Source organism: Acanthochromis polyacanthus, chromosome 17 (assembly GCF_021347895.1).
Source record: "Acanthochromis polyacanthus isolate Apoly-LR-REF ecotype Palm Island chromosome 17, KAUST_Apoly_ChrSc, whole genome shotgun sequence".
Lineage (NCBI taxonomy): Eukaryota > Metazoa > Chordata > Actinopteri > Pomacentridae > Acanthochromis > Acanthochromis polyacanthus.
In genome coordinates this window covers 18,074,014-18,098,667 of record NC_067129.1, presented here as the reverse complement: position 1 = coordinate 18,098,667, position 24,654 = coordinate 18,074,014, and the positions used below count along the sequence as shown (strand labels likewise).

Genomic DNA, 24,654 nt, shown 5'->3' with positions numbered 1-24,654 from the left:
GAAACTTAATGTGAATACTAGCGACCTTAGCTGCAAGTAACAATTACATGCTAATGCTAAATGCTATAATGTAGTATAAGACGCAGGAGCAAACTCGGGGAGGAGTCATTAAAGTCTCTGTCCGGTCATGAGCTAAAATCTTCAAAATTCATCTGTGTGTGACAAAGCTACTTATTTAAATGCCTCTTTTCCTATAAACAAAAAAAAAAAAAAAAAACGTTACAATGGCTTGAACATGTCTACACCAGTGTGTAGATCTACATACACAGATGTTCTCCCTGTGCATGTGGGTGTTTTCTGCGGGGTTCTCCAGCTTCCACCCACAGTCCAAAAACAGGCTGAAGTTAATTGGTTGTTCTAAATTTTCTGTAGGTGTGACTGTCTCTACATGTAGCCCTGTGATAGACTGGTGACCTGTCCAGGGTGTCTCCTGCCTTCCCCTTAAGTCAGCTGGGATAGACTCCAGCCCCACCACGACCCTAACAAGGATTAAGCGATGTATAGATCATGGATGAATGCTTGAACCACAAGCCAATTCTGAAGAACAATAATGACACAGGAAGCCTCACCCTGCAAGTTAACAGGATTGGTTTCTTAGGTTTGTTTTGTATAAATTCATAAAAGTTTGAATCCATGTTTTAGAGGCTGTCATCTGTACACTGCAGGTTAAAATAAATAAAATTAAAAAATTTCACTGAGGGGAACTTAAAATCAGTCAACCACAATATCTACTCAAAGCTTACTAACATTAGCTGAATTAATTACTTGTCCAAGTAGGTCAATAGCAGAAAATTATAATGAATATACTTAACTGAGCAATGTATTTATTATAGGAAGAAAAACGTGTGAATTCTTCTATAAAAAAAATGACTCAGTATCACTGCAGCTCATTATTTAGCCACAAAATTGCAGTTATGCACTTAAAAATTAACACTGATCATCTGTTACTAAACCTGTCTGCCAGTTTGTGTGTATGAAAAGCCCACATAATTCTTTAAAAAAAATGCAACTAGTATGAGAAGTTCAGCCACACCAAGAAGATACATGTTGAACTGGCAAAAATAAAAATGAATATGAATTAAATGCACTTAAGAGAGTTTCTGCTGCTCTCACCTCAGCCCGTATAAGACGGTGCCATCAGGGTGCAGTCGGATCATCCGGTTTTTTACTGTCACACCATGAAGGAAGGACTTCTTGTCATTAAGGAAGTAGGTGTCAGGGAGCCACAGCTGGTCTGCTACACGGTTGTCCAGAGTCAGGTTTAGGTTCAGCTCACCGTAGGCCAAACGCTTATCTCGCCAACTCTGCTGGAAATACATTGTGATGGTATAGTCCTGGAGAGAAAGAAGGAAAAATTAACATTAATTCACAGTCAAATAGAAAAAACACTTTATACATGATACACATTATGTTAATGACTTTCCATTGAAGCATATGGCTCTGGAGAAACACTTTCTATTTCATAAGTTTGTTGTTTTGATATATTTCGATGTGTGGCCCTTTCAGATAACAGTAGACATGGGTGATCAGTGGTTAACAACAAATGAAAGCAGATGTGATCACAAACATGTTACTTTGTGGTTAAAAAGCACTGAGTAATTATTTTCAGTTCTAAAATAACAATCCAAAAATAGCGTCAAAAGTAATGTAGCGAACAAGAACAACGTAATGCATACTAGAAGACATGAAAATAAAAAAATTTAAAAACCCTCCATTCAGTCCTTTAACAAAAAGAAAGACAAAAACTGTTCGTGATCAATACATGCATAACTGGTCACCAATCAGGAAAGCTGTTTCTAAACTGGATATAAAAGCTGAACGGCTCAGTATTTGTAGAAAGGCACAGAGTAGGACTAGGACACCAACAAATACATGCACCTTTGTATAATACCTAATTGGAAAAGCACTCAAGTGTAGATGTAATATCTGCCAGCTAATGCATCATTGTCCCTGTCATCAAAGTGCTGTACTGTTTACAGTGTCATGGGAAACACATTGGCTTCCTGTAAAACCTTCACAATTTAAAAATAACAAAAAAAATCTGTGATTATTACATTTCGTTTTAAGTTAAATAGAAAGTATAGCTAAATTTCACACTTTAGTATGATGCATATAAGACATCTGGTATCCCTTATGATTTTTTCAAATAATAATATAAAATGTTTTGTATTGAAATGTATCCCCTCGGAACAAATGAATGGTCACAGGGCTTAAGAAGTACTACTTATAAACAAATCCACATCCTCTCAGTCACATTGGTTGTTAACAAAGCGCAATTTCACATGCAAATATAGGAAATGATGCACTCTAAATTACCTTTAGAAAAACACACGCAACAAACATTTTGACATTTCATTGCCTCCAAAAACCAGCAAGCGGTTACATTAACATTTTAGTTTTTCTTTAATCTGGAAGAACAATTTTTATATCTCGCAAAATATCTGTTGGTACTCAGAACAAAACATGCATATTGACTCAGTTAGAGTTCCCATGTTTCTACTGTGCATCTAATCCTCTCATGAATCAAAGACTTTCTACAAGAATGTAGATATATCAAGCAAATCATAAACAAACATAGTTAAAACAAAGTGTGCCGCAAGACAAACTGAAAGAAACAAAGAGAGGGTAAAAGAAAACGATAGAAAACAGACAAGCTGCCGCACCATGTGGGAGGAGTGAGCAGCACTGTGAGTGACGATGTCACACTGAGTGAAAATAAAGAGGGTGCTAAGAGACACAATGACGTCAGACATCAGCCATATTGCTTTCTTCACTACTTTGCCCTACTGCGCTCACATCTGTCAGGGCGCAAGAATGTCCTGCATTACCTGCAGAAATTCTACTGGGGCCAGAAGATCAGTAGGTCAACATAAAACACCCAGTCAGGTGTTGTTTTCATTCTGACAACAAGGTTTCATTCAGTAACAGTAAATGTAAAACTGTTGACTAACACATGACACCCTGTAGCGATATCCTTCAACATGGTTTGGCCTTTCAGTGCAGCTGATCTGCTGAAAACACAACTGGCAGCGTTTTTGGCAGGGAAACCAATGAGCGACCATGCTTTCGCTGCACTAGCGACTCCTTCTAGTTGAACTGGTTAGTTGCAATTAGTCTCTCAAAAATGACTTCACAGCTCAATTGAATTTTCATTTCTGTTTTGAAAGAAACACACTTAAACTTTAAGAAGTAAAACTGTGACATTGTAGGAAAGGCGTCCAGTCTGATGGAGCCACAGTGTTCCCGAAGGAGGTAAGAGGCAAGGATGGAACAGAACTTTCGCCCAGTGTGGGGACCATTAGTCAATCATTGTTTTGACTCAATAGTTAGGTTTAGGTAAATGCATGGCAACTTCTGTAAAAACACCACACTACAGTTAGTACTTTGATAGCAATCGCAACATGTTAGAAACTTGATTAAACTTAGGCAGCAAAATTGGTTCTGTTTTGGAAATAGAACAATTTGGGTTGAAATACAACCCTTTCACAACATGTTTGAAGCTTCTGTGTTGCCACGGCAATGCACCCACCCCATCTAATACATAATTGGTTAATTGAAAAACTAGTGACAATAAAGCAGTAAAATAAATCTAATAGATTGATTTTAAGTATATTCATGATGTGACATAATTCAGCAAAAAACAGACTTCCTTCAAAATGTTAAGAATGAAGGCTAGTTGTGTAGGAACAAAGCTATTTTGAGGTTGAACAGGACCGTATTCACTCTCCGTAAAGCTTCTTGTTGGCAATGACAAAAACTGCTGTGCGTAGGTTCACAGGACACGTTTTGGATGGTGGGGACAAGCATAAAAACGACAAGCCCAAGGAGATTTCAACTTACCATGTTTACTTCTGAGATGGAGTCGATACTTGCTATGTTGATGCTCATTCCTACGATGACTGGAGAACCTGTGGGAGCAAAGGAAAGCCCAGGATCACCAAAAAGATCCAGAAACAACAACATCTATCCAATGGACTAAAACGTGATCATTTACAAAAAGTTAGGTTTCCTTTAACCTACTTGTAATTGCAATTAAAACAGTTTGGTAACTTCAGCTACATCGGGTTTTGTTTACTGGCAAATGCTAAACCAACAATGTTTTATTCATTTTGCATAAGAGAACAACTGCTCTCTCTTTACAGAGCACTGCACACTTCAACTCGGACTGAACTCATTCATCAGCTCCGCAATAACCCCCGTTAAAAGGCCCACATCAGATAGAAGATTACACATTATTTGCATGTCTGCAGCTGCACTGATGAAAAATGGCATTTAAAAGCAAACTGCTGCTCAAATACGCGGGCAAATTTTGAGAAGTGTCCAACACGGCGGTGGGTGTGTATACAAAACACGATGCAAAGATCGGTTGCTCTCAGAAGCTTAAGAAACAACAGAGGAAATGCGCTCATCCACACTAATTTCTAGACAAGCAGCTCATGTGAAGGAACACGGAGTGCAAACCATGTCTCATTTACATGATTACAGTACATGTTGTAGACATGTAAGCAGCTGTGCACGTTGACTCTCTTACATGTACAACAAACACTTAGCCCACTTCAGTATTCAGACACCTTTAGGTCTACAAGGATTATCCATCCTATGTAAGAGGAGTTACTGTAGGCAGCAGCCAGCGACTTCAGACACTCTGTGAGTCTTTATATGATCACTAACAGGGAGACACTGATACACCTTCATACCACATTGTCTCAAATTCAGAAAATTCATGAAATATTCAGAAGCAAAATGTGTACTTAACATCTGTGTGCTTACAATATACTTTGAATAATTGCTGTGATGAATTACCATGTGCTGGGGTATTCCCTGAGCCTCCAGCCTGCACAAAGTTTACTAATTTTGTTGGCGTCTGCTCTTTTCAGATTAGGTTTGAGCCGAGCTAACTCTGAATTTTTTGCATCACACCACAACCACATTTCCTCGTTGGCCGACACAATGCTGCAGAAGGTAGACGCAGAGCTGCAGACAGAGCTGCTCACACCACATATTACTTGTTTTCTTCCTTTGCCTGTTCTTTCTGATGCTTGGCGCCCACCACTTGAGAAGCTGTTACCCCGGGCAGCGGCCTTTGGGAGGGAACAGATTTGTTGCCACTGATTCTCCATGTTTTATTAATACAAGTTCTCTCTCTTTCCATCTCTGCACCTCAACACTCCTCCACATTCCTTTCCTCTTGTCACCTTTACTTTGCTTGATCAGGCCACAAAATATGAATTGCTGACACAGAAAACAGAAACAGCCCAAATAGTGCAGTGATTGGCTCATGTGGGAGAGCTGAATCAGTATTTTCAGATAATGCTTCATGGTTTTATAGTGGAAATGCTATTTGCATAGGAATCATAAACAACGCAGAAGCAGCTGCACCGCAGTGTACGCTATCACATGCATCATCATATTTAAAAGAGAACCAATTCTATGGCTTTCTACCTAAATGAAGGAATGCAGTGGGTAAATGATTGCATTACTGCTCTTGTATATTGCTGCTTTTCCCGTTCTGTCTTTCTAGACCCCCTTTTCTCTCTGCCATTCTATATTTATATCCTTTTCAGTGACTCACTGCACAAATTAAAAACAAAACAGAAGCTACTAAGGATGAGACAAGTACTGAAGAGTAGAAGTTTGTTTAGATCACGTTTGGAACTTTTTTCCCCTTTTAAAATTACCAAGGCATCATCTTCTACACTTATCAGATTCCATCAGCTTTATTTGCCGAAACAGAATGAAGCTTTAAAGATATTTTTAAAGTTCAAGTGGCATTGAAGCGTCAGGCAGGAGTCATCTTAAATTGCTCTGGTAATAATTTGATATGATTTGCACATTTTAGGATAAGGTACAGACAGTTATGGCCCACTGTGTCTCATGGAGGACAGGGTGATTCATTTTTAGGTCCAGCTGATTGATGTGCTGCACAAGTTCACAAAACAGATTGTTTTTTCTCTTTGACCAGAACAGACCTACAGCTTCTCTTCTGAATCATCTTAAAATAAAACACTTTGAAATGTAAAAAGAATAGGGGGGGAAAAAATACCAACTTGACAGCTGCTGTAGACAGCAGGAGTCATGATGATGTTTAAGGGTTGTAGACTTGCACAGTTCAGAACCAATAAGGATTTCTGACAATGTATAAAAATCATTAATATAACCCTAATCTGTCCAAATACCATCACCATCCTGAAGTAAAGACTCTAGATGCCTAAAAGGTTATTTGACTATACATCTTATTATTGGATATGGCTAAAAATACATTCCGAACCAAGCCGTCAGTCTGCACTTTAACCTCACTAACTATAGTATCACTGTAATAATAGCATAGACCCACAAACTGCATGTCTGCTTCAACTACTTGCATGGAGATCATTGTACAGTCTACTACATGAAATACGACTGGAATTAATACATTATAATTCATACTAGTGTCTGGGTTGATGATTAATTAGCTTATTTGAACTGTAGTTTTAGAATCAGGCCGCCCTCATTGACCAAAATGACTGTTTTTTTTTCATTTTGTCAAAATGTCCATTTTATTTATCAAATGGTCATTTCTACACTGCATTAGAGCATTTCAGTATATCGCTGCACTCCAGCACAAACAAAAAGTAGACTTCAGAGAAAGTGTAAAAGGGCCCAAGCACCCCAAGCAATTCAGAACCGAAGGCTCACTGACCTGGAGCGATCGGGAAGCCGAGACCATTGTTGACTGTGGCTTAAACAAATGGTTTAACACGCAGTTGTTTCCATGCTTGGGCAGCCTCAGACAGCCTCCTGCAGGGTACATTTCAAGGATCTGACCCAGCGTGGGACCACAGTGATTGTTGTTTTGTCTGTGTCTGCACCAAAACCCATTCTCCATAAATCATTCTGTTCCTTATTCATGAGTGATGAATGTCTTTTACTGCATCCTCTGTTCTCAAATGCTGTGAAATTGGTAATTCTGTTTCAAATGCAGCAATCTGCTGTTAATTTTACATCACAAGCGCAATAACACAACTCTCAAAAAATCTTAGACATTTAATAGGTCTCTAAAGTTAAAAAAAAAGTATTTTTTCTCCATTTTGACACCGCATTTGTTGTATGCCATGAACCACACCGATACTGAAATGTTGTGCCCTTAAGTACGGTTCCCGTGAATAAAGACTGGTTGGAAACCATTAACTGCAAACAGAAGTCTCTGTCATGGTGACCCATTGCAAGTTAAACTCCCACCATGTTCTTAGCCAACGAAACACCATAACTACCTCACAAAACTGCTTATTCAAGAATTTTATTTAGAATTTAGATAGGACCCCTCGAGTTACTACAGTATTAAACATGAAAAGCACTCAGAGAGCGCAGTACTCTGGCAAGTCTGCTCTTTCCTTGTATCATTTGAAGTCCCTATAAGTCCGCAGTGGTTGATTAGTAGGATCACAATCATGTGACATTTGTAGTCATAGTTACAGCTATTCTGCAATGATACAGAAATCTTTAACAAATCTGTGGATCCAGACTATAAGCCATATCCCTATCACTACCAAAATCTAATCAATTGGTCCTTGTATCATTTCTGACCTTCCCTGAAAATTTCAAATTTCCAAATTTGTTAGTCGGTTGGTAACTAACTGACAGACAGACAAACCAGCGTCGGTCATCACATACCTCCGCCACATTCCTTGAGCTGTGGTCTTCCACAGTAAATGTTCTAGTAAATGAACACTATTAATCTCTTCACCAGAGTTTGACATCAAAATAATCTGCATACTTGATTTACATAATCAAGTGACTCGTTTCCTGTAGCTAACATTAGTCCAACTACTACAGCAATTATTAGTCAAAGCCAAAAAAAAGATATTTCCCATTTAATTAAAAAATAATATGTGGTATTAAATTACCAATATTAGTTTTTATTCTAAATGTGACTAATTGTGTTTCATTTTAGCAATGTCTTTACAGTATTAATCTTGAATTTAACAGCTTCATATATATAACATATGTGAACTGCAATAGATTTTGTGAATTTCTAATTCTCCTTTAAAGGATGAAACATTTCATGATTATTCACAGTTATAGGTTAGTTTGTCTAAGAAATCTAAATTCAAAGTTTATTTTTGTCATGTTTTTATATTCTTGTATCCCAAAAATACAAGAAAAAAAAGTCAAACAAAAATGAAAATTTTGATAAATTGTACCGTGTGTGTTTTTACAGGGCAGCTTGTGGGGCAGCTTGGACTGGTACTGGCACACACAAATGTGCTAAACCTTGCTAGATGCTTGGAAAACCCTTTAGCAGCTGTGTGGTGGGCTGTTCATGCACATGTTAACAAGTGGATGCAGTTAGTTGAGTTGTCAAGTTAGCTCTGAACGTCACAAGTTATTATTTATCTCCAAATGAAACTATTATATGGTATTCTCCAATACAATCCCAATATCTGAAAGTATTAAGAAATACTCTCCTAAAGCCTGACAATATCTGTCTATGGCATCATCAATTCAAATTTTTATGCAGGACTCTGTTCGATTTCAACACCATCAGATAAAAGACAAACAGCACAAACAGTCTTAAAACTATGATAGCACAAATAGGTTTCAAAAGACCACTTCTTTCTATGAGGCCTTTCCTGCTGATACTGGTTTATCATAATATTTCTCTACAGACACTAAAATATTAACCTGGAAACCACTTGACTGAGAAGGAACATCTATGCTCCATCTCATACCGTGGAATCCTTTTTTTCTTCCCTGACTTGTCCCACTACGCTAAATGCCCTCAAGCATCGTCATATTCCCCGACCCATCTTTGGTAAAAAAAAAAAAAAAGAAAGAAAAAAAAAAGAAGGGGAAACAAGTCGGGCCATTTTCCATTGCACTTTGTGAAAGCAACCAGTAACAGTTTTCCCCAGAGATGTCAAAGTACATTTGTTCGCTAGATGAAAACAGAAAGCACCAAATCTCACCCTCTCTCTCCCTCTCTGCATATTTTGACCCTGCTTTAGTGAAACAGAGGCCTTCACTTTGCCACCACAGCTTTCTCAAAATAAAACTGCTACCTGCGCTTGCACTTCACAAGTTAGAAAAAGAACAACGCCTCCCTATTAAAAAAAATACCTTCAGATCTTTAAATAAACATTTCATAGTTAATTTTCAACCAACTTTTAAAACACTGCCTGCAAACTGCTTTCCTTTAGCATTGTTGGAATTTCTTTGAAGCTAATATTAATAACTGACGAACAAACAGCAAATTTACGTCATCTTTTAGTTTGTGTTTTTGTGAGAGCACCAAAAATCGGATTTTATACAACAGTGAGAGAAAGAGATTGTAATGTCAGGAGTTGAACCTTATCACCCGTATTCAATCATCAAACTCGTGTGTAAACAGTTTCCACTACGTCTCCAAGAAGCCAGTGAACGTGTCAACCTGCTCCGGTTTGCTGACGGATCTTGGCCAACATCACAGTGGGAGCAGCTTCCAGCAGATGTCTGGCGATGGGCTGGATATAGATGTGGTGCATTAAAACTGAATAGAGAAATAAACAATATGCTCTGATCTTTAATTGGCTACCAGCTCTGCCTCATGTGGCTCCCTCCCTGCAAAACTGGGCACAGGAACAGCACTCAAGAGGATGGAACAGATTTAGAAAAATTTCCTAAAGTAAAGGAGCCCTGTGGGGCTTTTGATGACTACGACATGGCAGTGCAATGATCACAGGTTCTACCAGCATGAATATTCTCATGTGCATGCTGGCTGACTGCAAAGGAGGGGAACTGTTGCTGGTGGCAAAAACAAGCAAACAAACAAACAGCACACAAACGACAAAGAACAAGACAACAAAAGCAAAATTTAGATCATATTTTTAAATCAAAACAGGTGTATGGTGTATGTAAAATTACTCTGTTACAAGTAAATGTATTTCTTTCAAAAAGTAACTGGAGTACTGTGTGTCGGTTTAACCTGTGGATTGTGGGACATTTTGCAAATCTATTTCATGAGATAGGTGTGTAGAAGAAAGATATGCATATCAAAAACAGAAACATTCATTTGTGGTGTTTTGGTGCTAAACGGTGTGTTACAAAGAAAACCCATCCTAAACAGTTAGTGACTGAAGCTCTGAAATCAGTCACATTCCCCACAATAGATGTAACTTCTTAAATGGCATTCTACTCCATGACCATTTTTATTAACATTCATAAAGTTAGAAAACACTCTATGACAATCACAGATGCACTCCAGAATTGTTTGCATTAAATAAAATAGTATGATGTGAATGCTTAAAGCCCTGAAAGGCTAAACCACATTCCCAAACAATACATACATCTCCAAAATCTTATAGATGAACCTGCAGGAGTAGATTTACACAGCCAGAAAGAAAACAGGATTGATGAATATTGTTAAAATCTGCAGCAATGCACCACTATTATAAACTGTTCATATTTTTTTGTACGTAAAAAATGTATGAAGCAGCATTCAGTGTAAATATTAATACATCTACTGAAGACTGCATTTAAATACATTTGAATAAATGTACCGCTGCCTATTCAGATATATGCAAATTCAAAGACTAATGATTAGTTACGAGCATTAAGTGACGATAACATAGGACAGCATTTTGCAGTGATTTATTAAAATTCATTGGAAAAGAGTTTGACATTTTGGAGAGTTAGAATAGAATAGATCAGCAGTTCCCATATCAGTCTGGGAAATGTAATGCTAAAGCCAGCAGCTAGTTAGCTTAGCATACAGACTGAACATGGAGAAACTAACCTGGTTTTATGTTAAAAGCATGAGAATCACGTTGACAAGAGGCCAAATATTTGGTTATGTATTTTATTTGCAATAGGTGTTTTATTGAATGCCGTATAGTCATAATGAATCATCCAATCAGCCTGATTGTATCCTGACTTTAAGGATTTTATGTTTTGTTACTCTACCAAGCAGGTGCAGCCTCAGCAGATTCATGTGATGATCAGTGTTGGCTTGTCTGTCTGTCTGCCTGTTAGCAACATTACTTAAAAACTGACTAACAGATTTGGATGAAATTTTCCACGCAGGTCAGAAATGACACAAGACCCAAGTGATGTGGCTTATAGTCTGGATGCATGGATTTGTTATAGATTTCCGTATCACTGCAAGATAGCAGCACGGCGTCACTGTAACTATGACAAGTGAAAACTATGTCAGCTGCCGGCTGATGATCACGTGATTGTGATCCTACTACAAATCGACCAGGACTTATCCGTAGGACAGGATACAAAGACTGAGCAGCCTTGGAGGAGCACTGCGCTCTCTGAGTGCTTTTCTTGTTCATGATGTGTCGGAAATCCGTTTTTCATTAACATGTCTTTATGTTAATGAGATATCTGTTTTATTTTATTTCTTTACTGTCCCTTCTTTTCAGCCAAACAAATTAGATGAAGAGTGGTCATCACCCTGATAAACCGGGAAATGAAACGTCAAACATATTCTGAAATGGCTGTATTTTGTAAAAACGTGACAATTGCACAAACCACACAAGGACCTAAACCGAAACAAACAGTGAGTGAAACCAAACCTAAAGTCTAAGAATAATGGAACCATACAGACACTAATCGAGGTGTCCTCAGTCAAGCCCTGCTGCAGACTTGTGCCCAACCTCATTGTGCAGATATTGTGGTCGTTTTAAATTGCTTCCTACACTGAGAGAGTCTTACTTTCCAGTGAGAAAATATGTTTCTCAGAAAATGTAAGTGAGAATGCAGTTTACTTGTATAAGAATGTGATTTTTGTGAGACAGGACTGTTCAATCATCATGTGCACTTTGCCCAGGTCATTTTTAGATTTTTGGTGCAGTTAACTGTAGCGCTGGGATGTCTGGAGGTGGGCATCGAGCATATTGTACCGTGTATCTCTCAGTTTTCACTGTGCCAACAGAGGCGATGATTATTTAATCACACTGTGAACTGTGTTAACAGTCAGACACACAATCAAGCCATCTGAAATCCTTCAGAGCTGACAATCAACAACGGCACAGCTGATGTTTTGACAATCAAAAAGCTTGTTGTCTACAGGAAACTGGCCACTATGGTAATGTTGTTGTTTCCTTGCCAAAAGGATACTGATCATTTAGTGCAAAATCAATAGCATAATGCTATCTAGCTCTTTTAAATGACAGACAAGTTCCAGCTTTCTCGACATTTTTTTTTTAAAATGTCAATTAAATTATCAGTAGCATCTGTTGTAATCTAAACTTGTTAATATTTTAATATTTTTCAGGTTGTCAACACTTATTTTTAACCAAAGGTGCTTTGGAGAGATTTACTTAGAGGATTGTTTTCTAGCCAAGAGGCATTATTAGCATGGCTGGAAGCTTCACCCGATAGCTGCAGTGTCCAGTAGATTCCCTGAATGGTTAAAAAAACAAAAAAAAAAACAAGCCAGTCATGCATCTTGCATCTTTTCAGTCCTTCTTGACAGTTATTTTCTTTTGTTTTTTAGCCTTGCTGTCCTCTCCTTTGCTTATTATCTATGTATGCTGTCCTCTCAACTCCAACAATGTGTCGCCACATTTTGCTTCCAGTCTGACAGTCTTATCTAGCTGCAGGGCAGACAAGCTCCACTGATGTAGTGGACAGTGAGGCTGCCCCATTTCATGTTTTCCATGGTAATGGCAGTTCATATCAACACAATGGAATCTCACATCTGACAAATCTGACAAACGCTGAAGAGATCATTATTGCCTGCAAAGGGAATCAAGCAGGTTTGCAAAGCTGGTCTATGCTCTTGTATAAACAATGCCAGTGATACCCAAGCCATATATAATGCTGAAATGGGCTGTCATAGTTTACAGTAAATAGGGTTTGTCAATGAGTATTAAGCTGGGTGTGCACCAAATTAGCTAAAACCACCAACTGCCTGCATTATGAATAATCAATAGCAACCAAATCTCCTACTGCACGCTGCATATTTAGTTCTTTAACGATGTTCTCACTCTCTTATTCTGTATTTAACAGATTCTATTATGTTCATTTCCTTGAACCGCATTAGAGTACTGTGCATAATCAACAACAAGAACAAAAAAAACAGCTGCAACAGTAACTCATTCCCTCGTATTGATCATACGCAGTATTCAACACTGTGAAATACTGACCCAATTAAGATTCCACACAATGAGATGCTGCATGATACTTCATATGGATCACAACTGTAACATAATTCCTACACTGATCAGCAGAGTATCAATAAATTGTGAGATTCATTTTGCTTTTGGCATGTCATTCTCTATGTACATTACGGTTAAAGGCACAACAGGCCATAGCTTATTCCAGCATTTGCTTGAGTTAACAGTGTTAATTTTCGCCTAATGAAATAGAATACAAGGAATGTCTGCCACTTTAATAACTGCAGGCTTTATCAGACGTCACAAGGGTTGAGAGGCTGCGTGCATTTGTGTAAATGCTCTTTCTATAATTACACTAATGCTAAATAGACTACAGACAGAAAGTGTGTGTTTATCAGATCAGGACAGACACTGAGCCCGAGCTGCTGAGAATCAGACCTCCCTGTTGATATCTTTTGCTGATGGTTTGTGTTGTATTTTCTTCGACTATAAAAATATGAACTGTGTGTGCTTTAGGTTTGACAGTGATACCAGCACACACTTTAATCTGATGACGTGTCTGAAAACAATAAAACGTACACAAAGGCAGCAGTCAACGAGCAAACAAAAAAAGAAAGGGAAAAAATAGACGAATTACTTTCTCCACTAATAAGAAGCTCAATCAGTCAGACATCTGAATGCAGCCACAAGAGGGCAACATGATAATATTCTCTCCCCGTCTCCACAGCTTAGAAATTGGATATTTAAATAAATGAAGCAGCATAAATTACCAGCAAACAGGTGATGAGATTAGTGGTTATGTTAACTCTTTTGGCATATCTGGGTTGAGTCTGTGCTCTTGCTAAAGTAAAAAATAGCTTTCCAAAGATGAGTAGACATCTCATCACAGCCTATTCAGCATCAGCACATCATGAAATCTGACTCAAAAGTCTCCTTAAGGAGGCTAAAAGGCGCAGATAGGATTTTATAAGACATACATAGAATAGAGAAGAATTCATTTCTCTAAAACCAACTTTAACCAGTGTAGTCCTCCAAGAGGTTTCTATTTCATGTAAACGCAGATTGTTCGATCCCTATTTCAGAGGATAAATATAAGAAACTGGACAAAACAAATTTAAGTTGAAGAAAGCCTGTTATTCCACATATTCTGTCAGTTGTAAAGCCTTCTGAAAACAAATTTGCTGTGCAGCAAAGAAAACACCGCCTCTTATATAAAAAAAACTCTGATAATCAACCCATTGCCTAGCAACAGAGGGTTCCATAGCAACTGTGCAGCATTTTCCCTACAGTGTTGCAAGAGAAGCATGATGATTTATCCAGTCGAATCTGTGTTTGCTTTTGTTTTCAATGGCCGCTGCTCTCATGAAGCCCTTTTCTTCAGAAATGAACAAACACGACAATATGTTGATTTGCAGCGAATCGTTCACCTGCTTTTAATACAGAGGTTTCCATCACGGCAGAGATCTGCCAAAAACAATAGCAGAAACCACAGAAAAGGCACCTTTGCTCACAAAACCACAGAGTGACTTTGATAGGCATCAGTCGATTACAAAATAACACTGAGGCCTTAAAATTCAGTTCATCTACACAGTCTTTAGGGAAGAATGATAAATTCAGCTCAATTCAATCATGATTTTCGCCTTATTACATCCACCCAGCACACTGGAAAGTGATTTCTACTGGTGCGATCAGTCGCGAAATGTAATGTTATCGTAACACGTGAACCCCATACATTCAAACTGAATGCACCATTTAGCTTCCTACACTCCGTAAATCTCACTGATCACAACATGGTGCATGATGTTTAACCTTGGAAAACAACAATAAAGATACAAGGTCAAATATCTGGTTAGAAACACTTGTTGCAGCTGATTATGTCTCTATCATGTGACATCTATCCCTCGAATTTAAACATCTAAAATCTAAAAACTTTGCACAGTATTGCATAAAGAAGCATTAACTATAATCTAAGTATATTAAATCTTCGATGAAAAGCTTGGATAAAAAATAAAACAAAAAAACCTGAAATGTATCATAGGAAGTGATCAACAGAAGCACATATTAATTGTACCAACCCTTTAATATTATCCATTAAAAGAGTACGTTTCTGCCTTAAAATGGCTTAGTTGTGCCTCTACAGTCAACTTGAATATGCAGATCTATGTAGTTTAGTTCCTGCCTCTCATTCCACTCACCCCTACCCAATCACAACAGCTCAACCACACCACCTCACCTACGACTGCTCAAACACTGTAAAACTTCTCTGTTACACAATGGCAATGTGCATGTAGCCATACATGTTGGAACCAGAAATTGGTTCTGAAGAAAAATAAAGATACATTGAGCTCCACCCTGCTAGCTGGCAGGACTGAATCCTTCGGTTTCTTCCATATGAAACCACAGAGGTACACTGCAGTTTCAAAGTTTAAATTCTGGTGAAGTGCTTTCTAGCAAACAAAAGCATCATATAAAACCTTAGATTCTCTATTTTACATCAAGGGAATGGACAAAGTCATCATACATTACTCCACAGGGTTGTGAATGCAGACTGTGTTCATGAATGAAGCTATTCAGGTCACCACAAACAACTCCAGGATTGAGAATAGATTTACACCCCCACCTCAAGACCTTACATATCCTCACACACTCACAACACAAGAAGATGTAAATGACAAAATCATACTTTAACATCTTAGATCAACTTTATCTCTACTAGCATGTTTAATTGCACCTCTACGTGTTAAGTCCTAACACATAGATAGGTAAGGTATATAAGCACAGTGTTTATTGCCATAGATGGGCAGTTATGAATGTGGTTTATTGTACGCTCAGACTCCTACAAGCAGCTCTCTGCCAGCACATTTTAGAATTCAATAAATATTCTTCCATTTTTCTATACAAGCGTCAAGGCTGTGAGGCGTTGGAGTCTGTATTCCAGCATGCAGTGGGCGTGAGGGTAAACCCTGGACAGGTCACCAGTCTATCACTGGGCTAACAGACAAAGGCTGACAAAGGCATTCACACCTACGGGCAATGTAGAGTTTCCAGTGGACCTAATCTGCATGTCTCAGGACTGTGGGAGGAAGCCGGAGCGCCTAGCACAGAGTGAAGATGCAAACTGTACACAGAAAAATCCCAGATACGAACAGACTGGCAGATTTCAACCCAGGATCCTGTTTCTGTGAGGCCAGCATGTTGCCTCTGTAAACATCCAAAAACAAAGGTTGTCTTACAAACAAAAGCATCGCGGCTTGGAGCAGACTGTTTGTGCAACTGTCTTTCTTTCTGTACAATAGCCCCTAGAAATCACTTTTAAAGTAAAATGCTTGACTCTACGACTGTCTGCAGTGCTGTTTGTGTATTTTCCATATGTGGACATACAGAACTGTGACAAATTAAAGGAAGAAACAGAGCCTTTGATCCGTACAGTGAGGGGAACCAGTGGCTCTGCTTTCTATGGGCAGCGTTTTACTGGAATATTTGGGTTAATTTGTCCTTTTAGGAAGAAAGTTTACTGCAAATTAATACGGAATGAGTGATCAGACATTTCTATCCTGATGGGAACAGCTTATTCCAGGATGACATGCCTCCATCCGTAAGACACAATGAATGATTTAATGAAAATGATGGAAATCAGATGTAATCATCACAGTCACCAGATCTCAGCCCAACTGAGCACCTATGGGAGATTTAGACCCACACAATAGACAACCATCTCCAACACCATCATCAAACAACCAGATATCTTTTGGAAGACAACTCCGGTAGATTTCCAATAACTCCAAGAATCAATACCAAGGAGCACTGAAGCTGTTCTGGTGACGTGTTGACCCAACACCTTACTAAGACATTTTATGATGGCTTTTTCCTTTAAGTTGTCACCCATCTGTCTGCGGACATGTCCCTTCCAACACAGAGTAATCAAGCACGCCAAGCATATAGATAAATACCACATAAAAAAGCTCTCTAAAAGATTATTCTCATCAATGATGCCACAGTGGAAGACGTTTTGTACAAATCACCTTGGGAACTTGTGCTTTAACTTGAACAATATATAATTTGGTTGTTGCTAGAGGTACGGACCCGTACCCATAGCCTGTGGACTACAGATACGGCACTTGTCATTTGCCAATCAGATACGCGAGATCTGGTCACGTGACTCCCGGTAGACGCTAGCGGTACGGACCCGTAGCATCGGTACTACAGGTACGGACCCAAAACCTGACCCTAACACTATCCCTAACCCTAACCTTTGCTTACCTTTCAACAGTTTGCAGTGGATAGCAGCTTCTTGACTCGCGCACGGGTCTGTATCTGTCTGGCAAATGGAAAGTGCCGTATCTGTAGCCCACAGGCTACGGGTACGGGTCCGTATCTGTAGACACTACCATAATTTTAAGCTCACATTGTAGAATACAAAAACAGAGAAGCTGATTAATTAGGTGACTGAGAAGGTGTGTCTTCACGTAAACTTAAATGTCAAATTTTCCTTGTTGTACCTGATGGGGCCGATAAGAGGACAACGCAAAGAAAGAGGTGACCAGGCTGAGATTTAAGGCCCACAATTTGGGAAGGTGTTGGTAAGAAATTGCTTGGCATTCATCAAAACCTAATTAAAAAGAAGGAAATACATTTTTATGTTTCTTGCTTCTCATTCGAGGAATAAACAGAACAGAGCGCTCACTGTTTAAAAATTAAAGTCTGCCGTGAGAAAAAGTTAATGTGGGAAATAGTGTGCTGGATATTTCAGCATAAATGTCCCCAATGTGATTTTATTGCTTAACAGTCCAACAAGAAACAATTCATTCTGCAGTCCTGCTTAATGTTTTGCTTGGGGCCTAATCAATTGCGTCAAATATTTGCAACTTCAGTCATTTAATCTGGGCACTTTCCATATCCATTTCTTTTTTTCCTCAACATTGCATAATTAATGAAAATGCCGCAGTTCTGTTTTCAGAAAACAAAAGTCCAACATCAGGCTCCTTTAAGTTTGTTAGAATCCTTGCTTGTCGCTTTCTTATTTGTCTTTTAGAACGCTTCTACTCATTCTTTTCAGTTCCTTGTTGAACATTCACTGCTTCTACTGGTCTGTAACACTTATTTCTTACTAAAAAATGTCATTAAAATATCAGTAACAGTGACATAACATTACTTTACCCTGCTACTAAGACTATTTCACGTGTCTTATCTTCTTCCCATTATTGTTTTGTTCTTTTTTTTTTACATTCACCTCGCCTTTAAAAATGAAATTTCACTCACATTCCAACTGTCCTGATCAAATAAAAGCATTCGCCCCTTACAGATAATAATAATCTGTAAAATTGCCAGCACTGACACTAATGAAAAGCTCGGACTACACAGAACCCTGTTAAGGCAACAGCGGAAGAAGAAGCAGCACTGTAAGCTTGGTGATAGCTGTTGAATAAAGGGAAACCATTAAAGTGACGCTGGCACGAGGACTGAAAAAGGACAGAGGAGAAGACAAAAGAAAATGATGAGGCAAAACAGGAGAGCAGAGGCAGTACATCACAGAAAGTCAGAGAGACAGAGGATAAGTAAAGGTGGCCTCATCTTATCGTCCTATCCTGTCACAAACCTTGGGCCTGATATATGAAACCTACTTAGATTCCCCACTAAAAAGCTGGAAATGAACGATGCTTCCTACTTACATACACAGATTTTGTCAGTGAATTATGAAGCACTGCACGTATTACCAGCGGAATTTCCAACTCATATATTACAATCCCGCGAGGAACATTATTAAAGTGCTCTAAAGGGATGAAGAGTGTATAAGCGGGTTCAGCTTAATTTAGTAGAGTTTAGTCAGTTTACACATAAAACTAAACACTGTTTAAATGTAGGGAGGAAGTGTAATTGTAATCTGTGAAAACTTGTCCATTTATTTCTGAAATATCCAATCATAGGAGTAAAATGGATTCGAACAGGCGAATATTCATTCAACACTATATTTCAATTAGCTTAAAATGATGCTTTATACTATAAAAAGATAAGCAGAGCTGGATTTGACAACAGTGTACTGCATAAACTAATGATATCTGTATAGTGCATAAGGGGAGGTGGAAGTCATGACTCTGTTTTCAATAAAATAAAGTAAAATAAAACAACAAACGAAGGGAAATACGGACTCATGAAGGTTAATTTGGCTCCACATGATTAAAAGCAGCCACGTACGGGTATTTGAGGACAAAGTGTGTCCACTGCAGGATTTTTTCCTGAAGCCATTAACAAACTATTGGCTAAAAAAGTGCATAATTCATTTAATAGTTTCTCTATGCTCCAACTAATTATTTATTTACTTCGAGGCCTAATTTAATTTGCAAGTCACACATTGAAATTCTCCTCTAATCTCGAACTGAGAAAAGATGGAGAGGTATGAGAGATATGTATGCCTTTAACACTATTATTCTTTTCTTCAAGAAGGACATCTGTCTTTGTCTCATTTAACTGATGCCACGTCTCCAAGCTAATCTCCTGAGTAACCCTACATGTGCAGTAAATCCCAGTTGCTTCAGTCGCATGCCATGTACCGCTAAGTCCTGCTGAAGCTGTCTGCGTAATTACATTAACCTGTGGTAATTATGTGTAGATCCTCCTCACTGATCATGGCTAATATGTCTCAAGAGAATAGGATTCATGAATTAGTTCTTTATTAATATAGAATTTGTGACCCCTGCACTAACTCTGGTGTGCACACGAGTGAATAAGTCCTTTGACAAACAGGCATTTAATATTAGCTCAGTCTTTTTGAATTCTTGTTCAAGCTGATAAGAAACTTAGGAATAAAGACAAATAAGGATCCCAAATTCTGAAATACTGGGTAGTTCTGGAAGCTACAGACCTGAAATAATCGATTTTGGAGTGTTTTTTTGTACTCATAGCACATCTTAAGAGCTGCAAATGTCATTATATCTAGTGCATCCACAATTAAATGACTAAAATGTAAACTACAAAGGAAAAAGCATACTAAAATGAACATGAATTGACAAATGCAGGATATAATTCAAGAATATTATATTAAAGTGTCTCACTTTTCGACACCGACACCCATGTGAGTCTCACTTCTCGGTAGTCGTCACTTCTCCTGCACCGCCATCTACAGTTTAGAGTTCATTTATTTGCACATGAAACGATGCGACACGAAATGAAACACAAAGTCACATTGTGTAGGTGAGTTAGACTTAGAAAAACATCTCACCTCAAACAAAACAGAGGGAAAAAACAATGTGACAAACAAAAGTTAACAGAGCTGTATAACAGTCTAAATGACAAACTCATAAACAAGGAAAAAAGGGTATATTAAGAACAAACCGCACAAATGTAAAGAAATAAAGCTAAAAAAAACTCATGTAGGACAACAGGAAGAGTGACAGTGTGTATTCAAAGGAAGTAGGAAGAGTGAGACAGAGAGAAATAGAAGCGATGTGTGGTTCTACTAGAAGAAATCTACAGCCAGTTTAGCTCATCAGTCAGCTGACATCTACATCTGAACTGTAGAGACACGCAACCTTATAGGAGAATGGGTGGATCCATTTCATTCCTTTGCTTTAAATGGAAATTAGTTTTCCTTTTTAAATGCAGTTTTAGTTAATAGATAAATATACGTCTGACATATGCAGCAATTCCACTGTAAAACTGTGGATTTTATCTCGATGCCTCTTCATCATAAACCTGCAGAAACAATGTGCCATAGCAACACATGCTCAAGTCATTTTTGAATGTTTGCATAGTCAACTTTGATGGATGACTTAATAAATGCAACTAAAGTGTATTTGCAACACTGAAGCCACAATGGACTCCAAAGAAAAATCTTGAATAATGGATCATTTCTTGAAAGCATGCACTTAACAACAGTGCCAACAAACAGCCATGTACACAAGTTCTTTACTTCTTATGACAAAGCTCAATACTTTGAGTCGGTGGCTTGTTCTGTGCTCTCAATCACATTTTGAGGTAAATGTTCTTTTTGATGGATCACAAACATATTTTTAATCAACATATCTCTGCTATTCATTTTATTCCCTCACTTCCTTTAGGGCAACCAATCATCACTTAGATGGCGCGAAACTCATTGCTTGGTAATGAAAATGAAGCACCAAAAAGTTTGTGAAATTTTTGGTCTAAAAGACACTTTCCTAAAACCTACCACATAACTTGATGCCTGAAATTTAAGTCTAAGAATAATGGTCCCATATTGTACATAGGCCCCAACTCCTGAGTGAAATGCATTGAGGCTCTAAGGCCAGTGTTTCACTTTCCACATCAGTGACTACAGGAGGGTCCACTGAGGTCCGTGTGATGTAAATTTTGCCATATCCCCAAGTCTTTAAGAGTCTGCATGGATCCCTCTGCAGACATTTGCACGCAGGAAAAAAACTGTACCCATGTGAGCATTCCACTCGATGACATGTTACAAATGCAACAGTGCACATACTCAGCAGTAACGTGCATGGGCTGAATATGTAGATATAACCTAATGCAGAGTCCTGCTGGTGTCTGCAGCTGTCCGTATGCACATCTGCAAAAGAGTGTAATCAAGCCTTAGGGGTGGTGTTACACTTTCTGTATCGGAGAGTATGCGAGAAGGTCCATGTGACAAAAATTTCGTCATCTCTCCGAGGCCACAAGAGTCCGCATGCCCGCCTGCGGCCACAAATCTTGTCTGCGCAATGATAACGCTGTGAGGGCAGTAGTATGCATGTTTGGCACCAGTGTGCTTGTGTGGAATATGATGCCGACCAACTGGCATGTACAGAGCAGAATCCTTTGAGTAGACTAAGAAAACAGCACAAGAGCTAGTTCTGTGTCTGCTAGCGGAAATTTCATGACGCCCCCAAGTCCATAAGAGCCTGCATGGAATATGTAGCTACAGTCTACTGCACATGTATGAAATGGAGTTCTCAAAGCAGAAGCTAACGGACTAGAAGTAGTATGATAACAAAAATTGTGTGTCCTCGATGCAGCTGTTCATGTCCACACATGAGCATAATCAAAGTTTTAAGTGTACTTTGACGCTCCATCGATCTGGAAGCATTTCCTACTACGTCATAGTTTTACCTTTAAAGGGGAAAATCAGTTTCCTTCAAAACACAAGTGAGAATAGGTATGGAAGCATTGGGAGACAGTGTTGTTGCACGGTAGATATGGGCGATAGATCATATACCAGTAACATGCGTAAATAATGCTCGATGCTACGCACAGTCAACAAGAACTTGTGAAATTAAAACTCCACTTGCCACTTCAAAACTGATATTAAGACTTGGTTGCATGGACATGAGCATCATTCCACCTCCTGCACTGACAGCCACCACTGTACATGACTGCTGTCGTCAAAGAGTTGTATGTAAGTGCTAATACACAAAATGGCATTGAGTTTATTGTCTATATGAGAACACCTGAGAGTATATTATCATGATTATGTCATGGTCTACACAGCATGAAGCAGAAGTACTGTTGCTATGGTTATCCGTAGTTCAATACACATTGTGCACTGATTTAAAATGGAACAGTTGACTTGAGCTGTGTCTGAAATCACGCCGTTTCTTCACTCATTCACTAATACCTATATAATGAGCAGTGAATTTAGATTTTAAGCACTTTCTAATAACCTTTTCCCACCATATAAATATTGCATTATGGGACTGGCAGCCGAAAGTCATGTCCATGTAACTACATTTTCATTCTCTTAAATGAAGAATTTTTGAAGTTAGTGAACACAGGTATAGTCAGACATTAAATTTCAGACAGTAAATGTGGTGTAATATATAGTAAATAGGCTAGGCTGGAACCACTGTGTGTTTAAGGCATTACGTTATATCACTTTGATGAATAAGAATTTTCCATGTTTTTAAACGAATGTAATTTGTCGGAGATTGATCTCATCTATCAAAGTAATCAGCAAAGATGATTTTACTGTTTATTTTAGACACCACACTGCATGCAGATTAAAATCACAAATGAAATACAGTCTATCTTGTCCTATTTTACAAAGCAGTCTTGTATACACTGACCTCACACACACACATGGGAATGCAATACAACTTATTTCTATCCCGATATGAAATCCTTGAATAAAACAAAGATACTACAGTAGGCAAGGCCAAATGTAGGAAAACATGCAACAGCAAAGACCAATTATCATATCACAAGCCTTCAATGAAGTCAGTGTTTGATATTTTTTAATGGTGATCTCAAACTGTTGTCAACATCTACACTCTCCCATTTTGTGTTTTTCCAGGCAGCCCTGCATGATGCACACATCGTTTTTATGTGGAAACCCGTTTTACACGGCTGGCTGTTGGAGTTCAATAATGAGATGGACTTTTAAGCGTGCTTCCTGGTAGTGAGCCTGACGGCATCTATCTCCAGATGCTGTAAATGACATTTTCCCCCCTTGTTTATCTATGTGAAACAATTGGATAGCTGCATCTTGCCCTTGGCCAGCCTATCCTGGCCTTGTCAAAGGCACACCTACCATCAATCACCGCAGGTTCAAAAAGTGAGTCACTGGGGACCTTAAGAGGAGAATCAAATAAAAAAAAAAAAAGAGGGAAAAAAATGCCCTGCATGCAGGATGCCTCACCAATGCCTGACCTAGGGTTTTTGTACTTTGCAGTCCACTGCAATACATTCTGGTGCAATTCTATCAGCATTTTTCTCCTTCATTTCAAAGTTGCTGAAAACAACACTTTGAATGGGAAGATGAAGTATGTCCTTTCTCCTGCATGCTATCTCTCACCACCCTTGCCCCCCTCTGCCTGCCTACATACACACCTCATTTAATTCAAATAGAAAATCTAAGTGAAGAGAAAAGGAAAAAGCGCCCAGCTCGAGCATTTTCCCTGTGTTTCCTCTGCAATAAATCACTGGGCATTCTCCCTTCATCAGGATAGATATCACTTGTACATGCTCCAACATCCATCCAGGGATTCTGACAACACACTCCTGTTTTGCGCTGAATAGGCATTACTTTGAGACTGAATTACGATGGCCTCTGCTATCAGCCCATATGCAAAACAGCCCACCATTTGACATGTGGCCGCACACAGACTACGAGATTGTTCTCAGTATTGCAAAAGTGTCCGCTGGCCTTGACAGAACTGCTTCCACATATCATTTAATGGCTGCAGCAGCCACAATGCAGGTTGCTACTGATGTCCTGCACACATCAGTCAGCAGTCACGTTCACAGACGGCAAAATAAATCGCGTGGGAAGGGATTTCCGTAAATAGCTGCACACATGTGAATGGACTTTAGTCTGTTATCTCATCGGACAGAAGGGATAGCCTCAGATCAATTACAGCATGCGTAGTACGTTTCAAACTGAATATAAAGTGACGCAGTTCCTGCTGTTACTTACATGTCCCCGCTCTCCCTTTCATATTCGGTCAATTAAGTGTCTATTCTACACACCAGTCTCGCTGCAACTCATCTGCAGTTTCATGGCTGCATTTACTGCTTTTCCATTACAAACAAGATCAAGCTGCAGCTGGGACTCATTTGGGTCAATGGGAAATGAGATCAGTAAAACCCAGGCTGCATATGGCAGACAGGG

General features: G+C 38.8%; 1 protein-coding gene and 1 long non-coding RNA gene across 3 annotated transcripts in view; both read right to left on the bottom strand.

Annotated features, from left to right (window-relative positions):
* Window positions 1-24,654, bottom strand: part of LOC127530620 (uncharacterized) — a 234,277-nt gene that overhangs the window by 177,897 nt on the left and 31,726 nt on the right. The gene's annotated exons all lie outside the window — the stretch shown is intronic.
* The window catches only part of gabrb4 (gamma-aminobutyric acid type A receptor subunit beta4), a 70,398-nt gene that overhangs the window by 29,753 nt on the left and 15,991 nt on the right, over window positions 1-24,654 (bottom strand). For both annotated transcript variants that reach the window (XM_051937860.1, XM_051937859.1), the window contains exons 3-4: window positions 3,841-3,908; window positions 1,114-1,334 (exon numbers count right to left, since the gene is read on the bottom strand). In XM_051937860.1, the coding sequence (XP_051793820.1) occupies window positions 1,114-1,334; window positions 3,841-3,908 (289 nt within the window). The remainder of the gene's footprint in view (window positions 1-1,113; window positions 1,335-3,840; window positions 3,909-24,654) is intronic.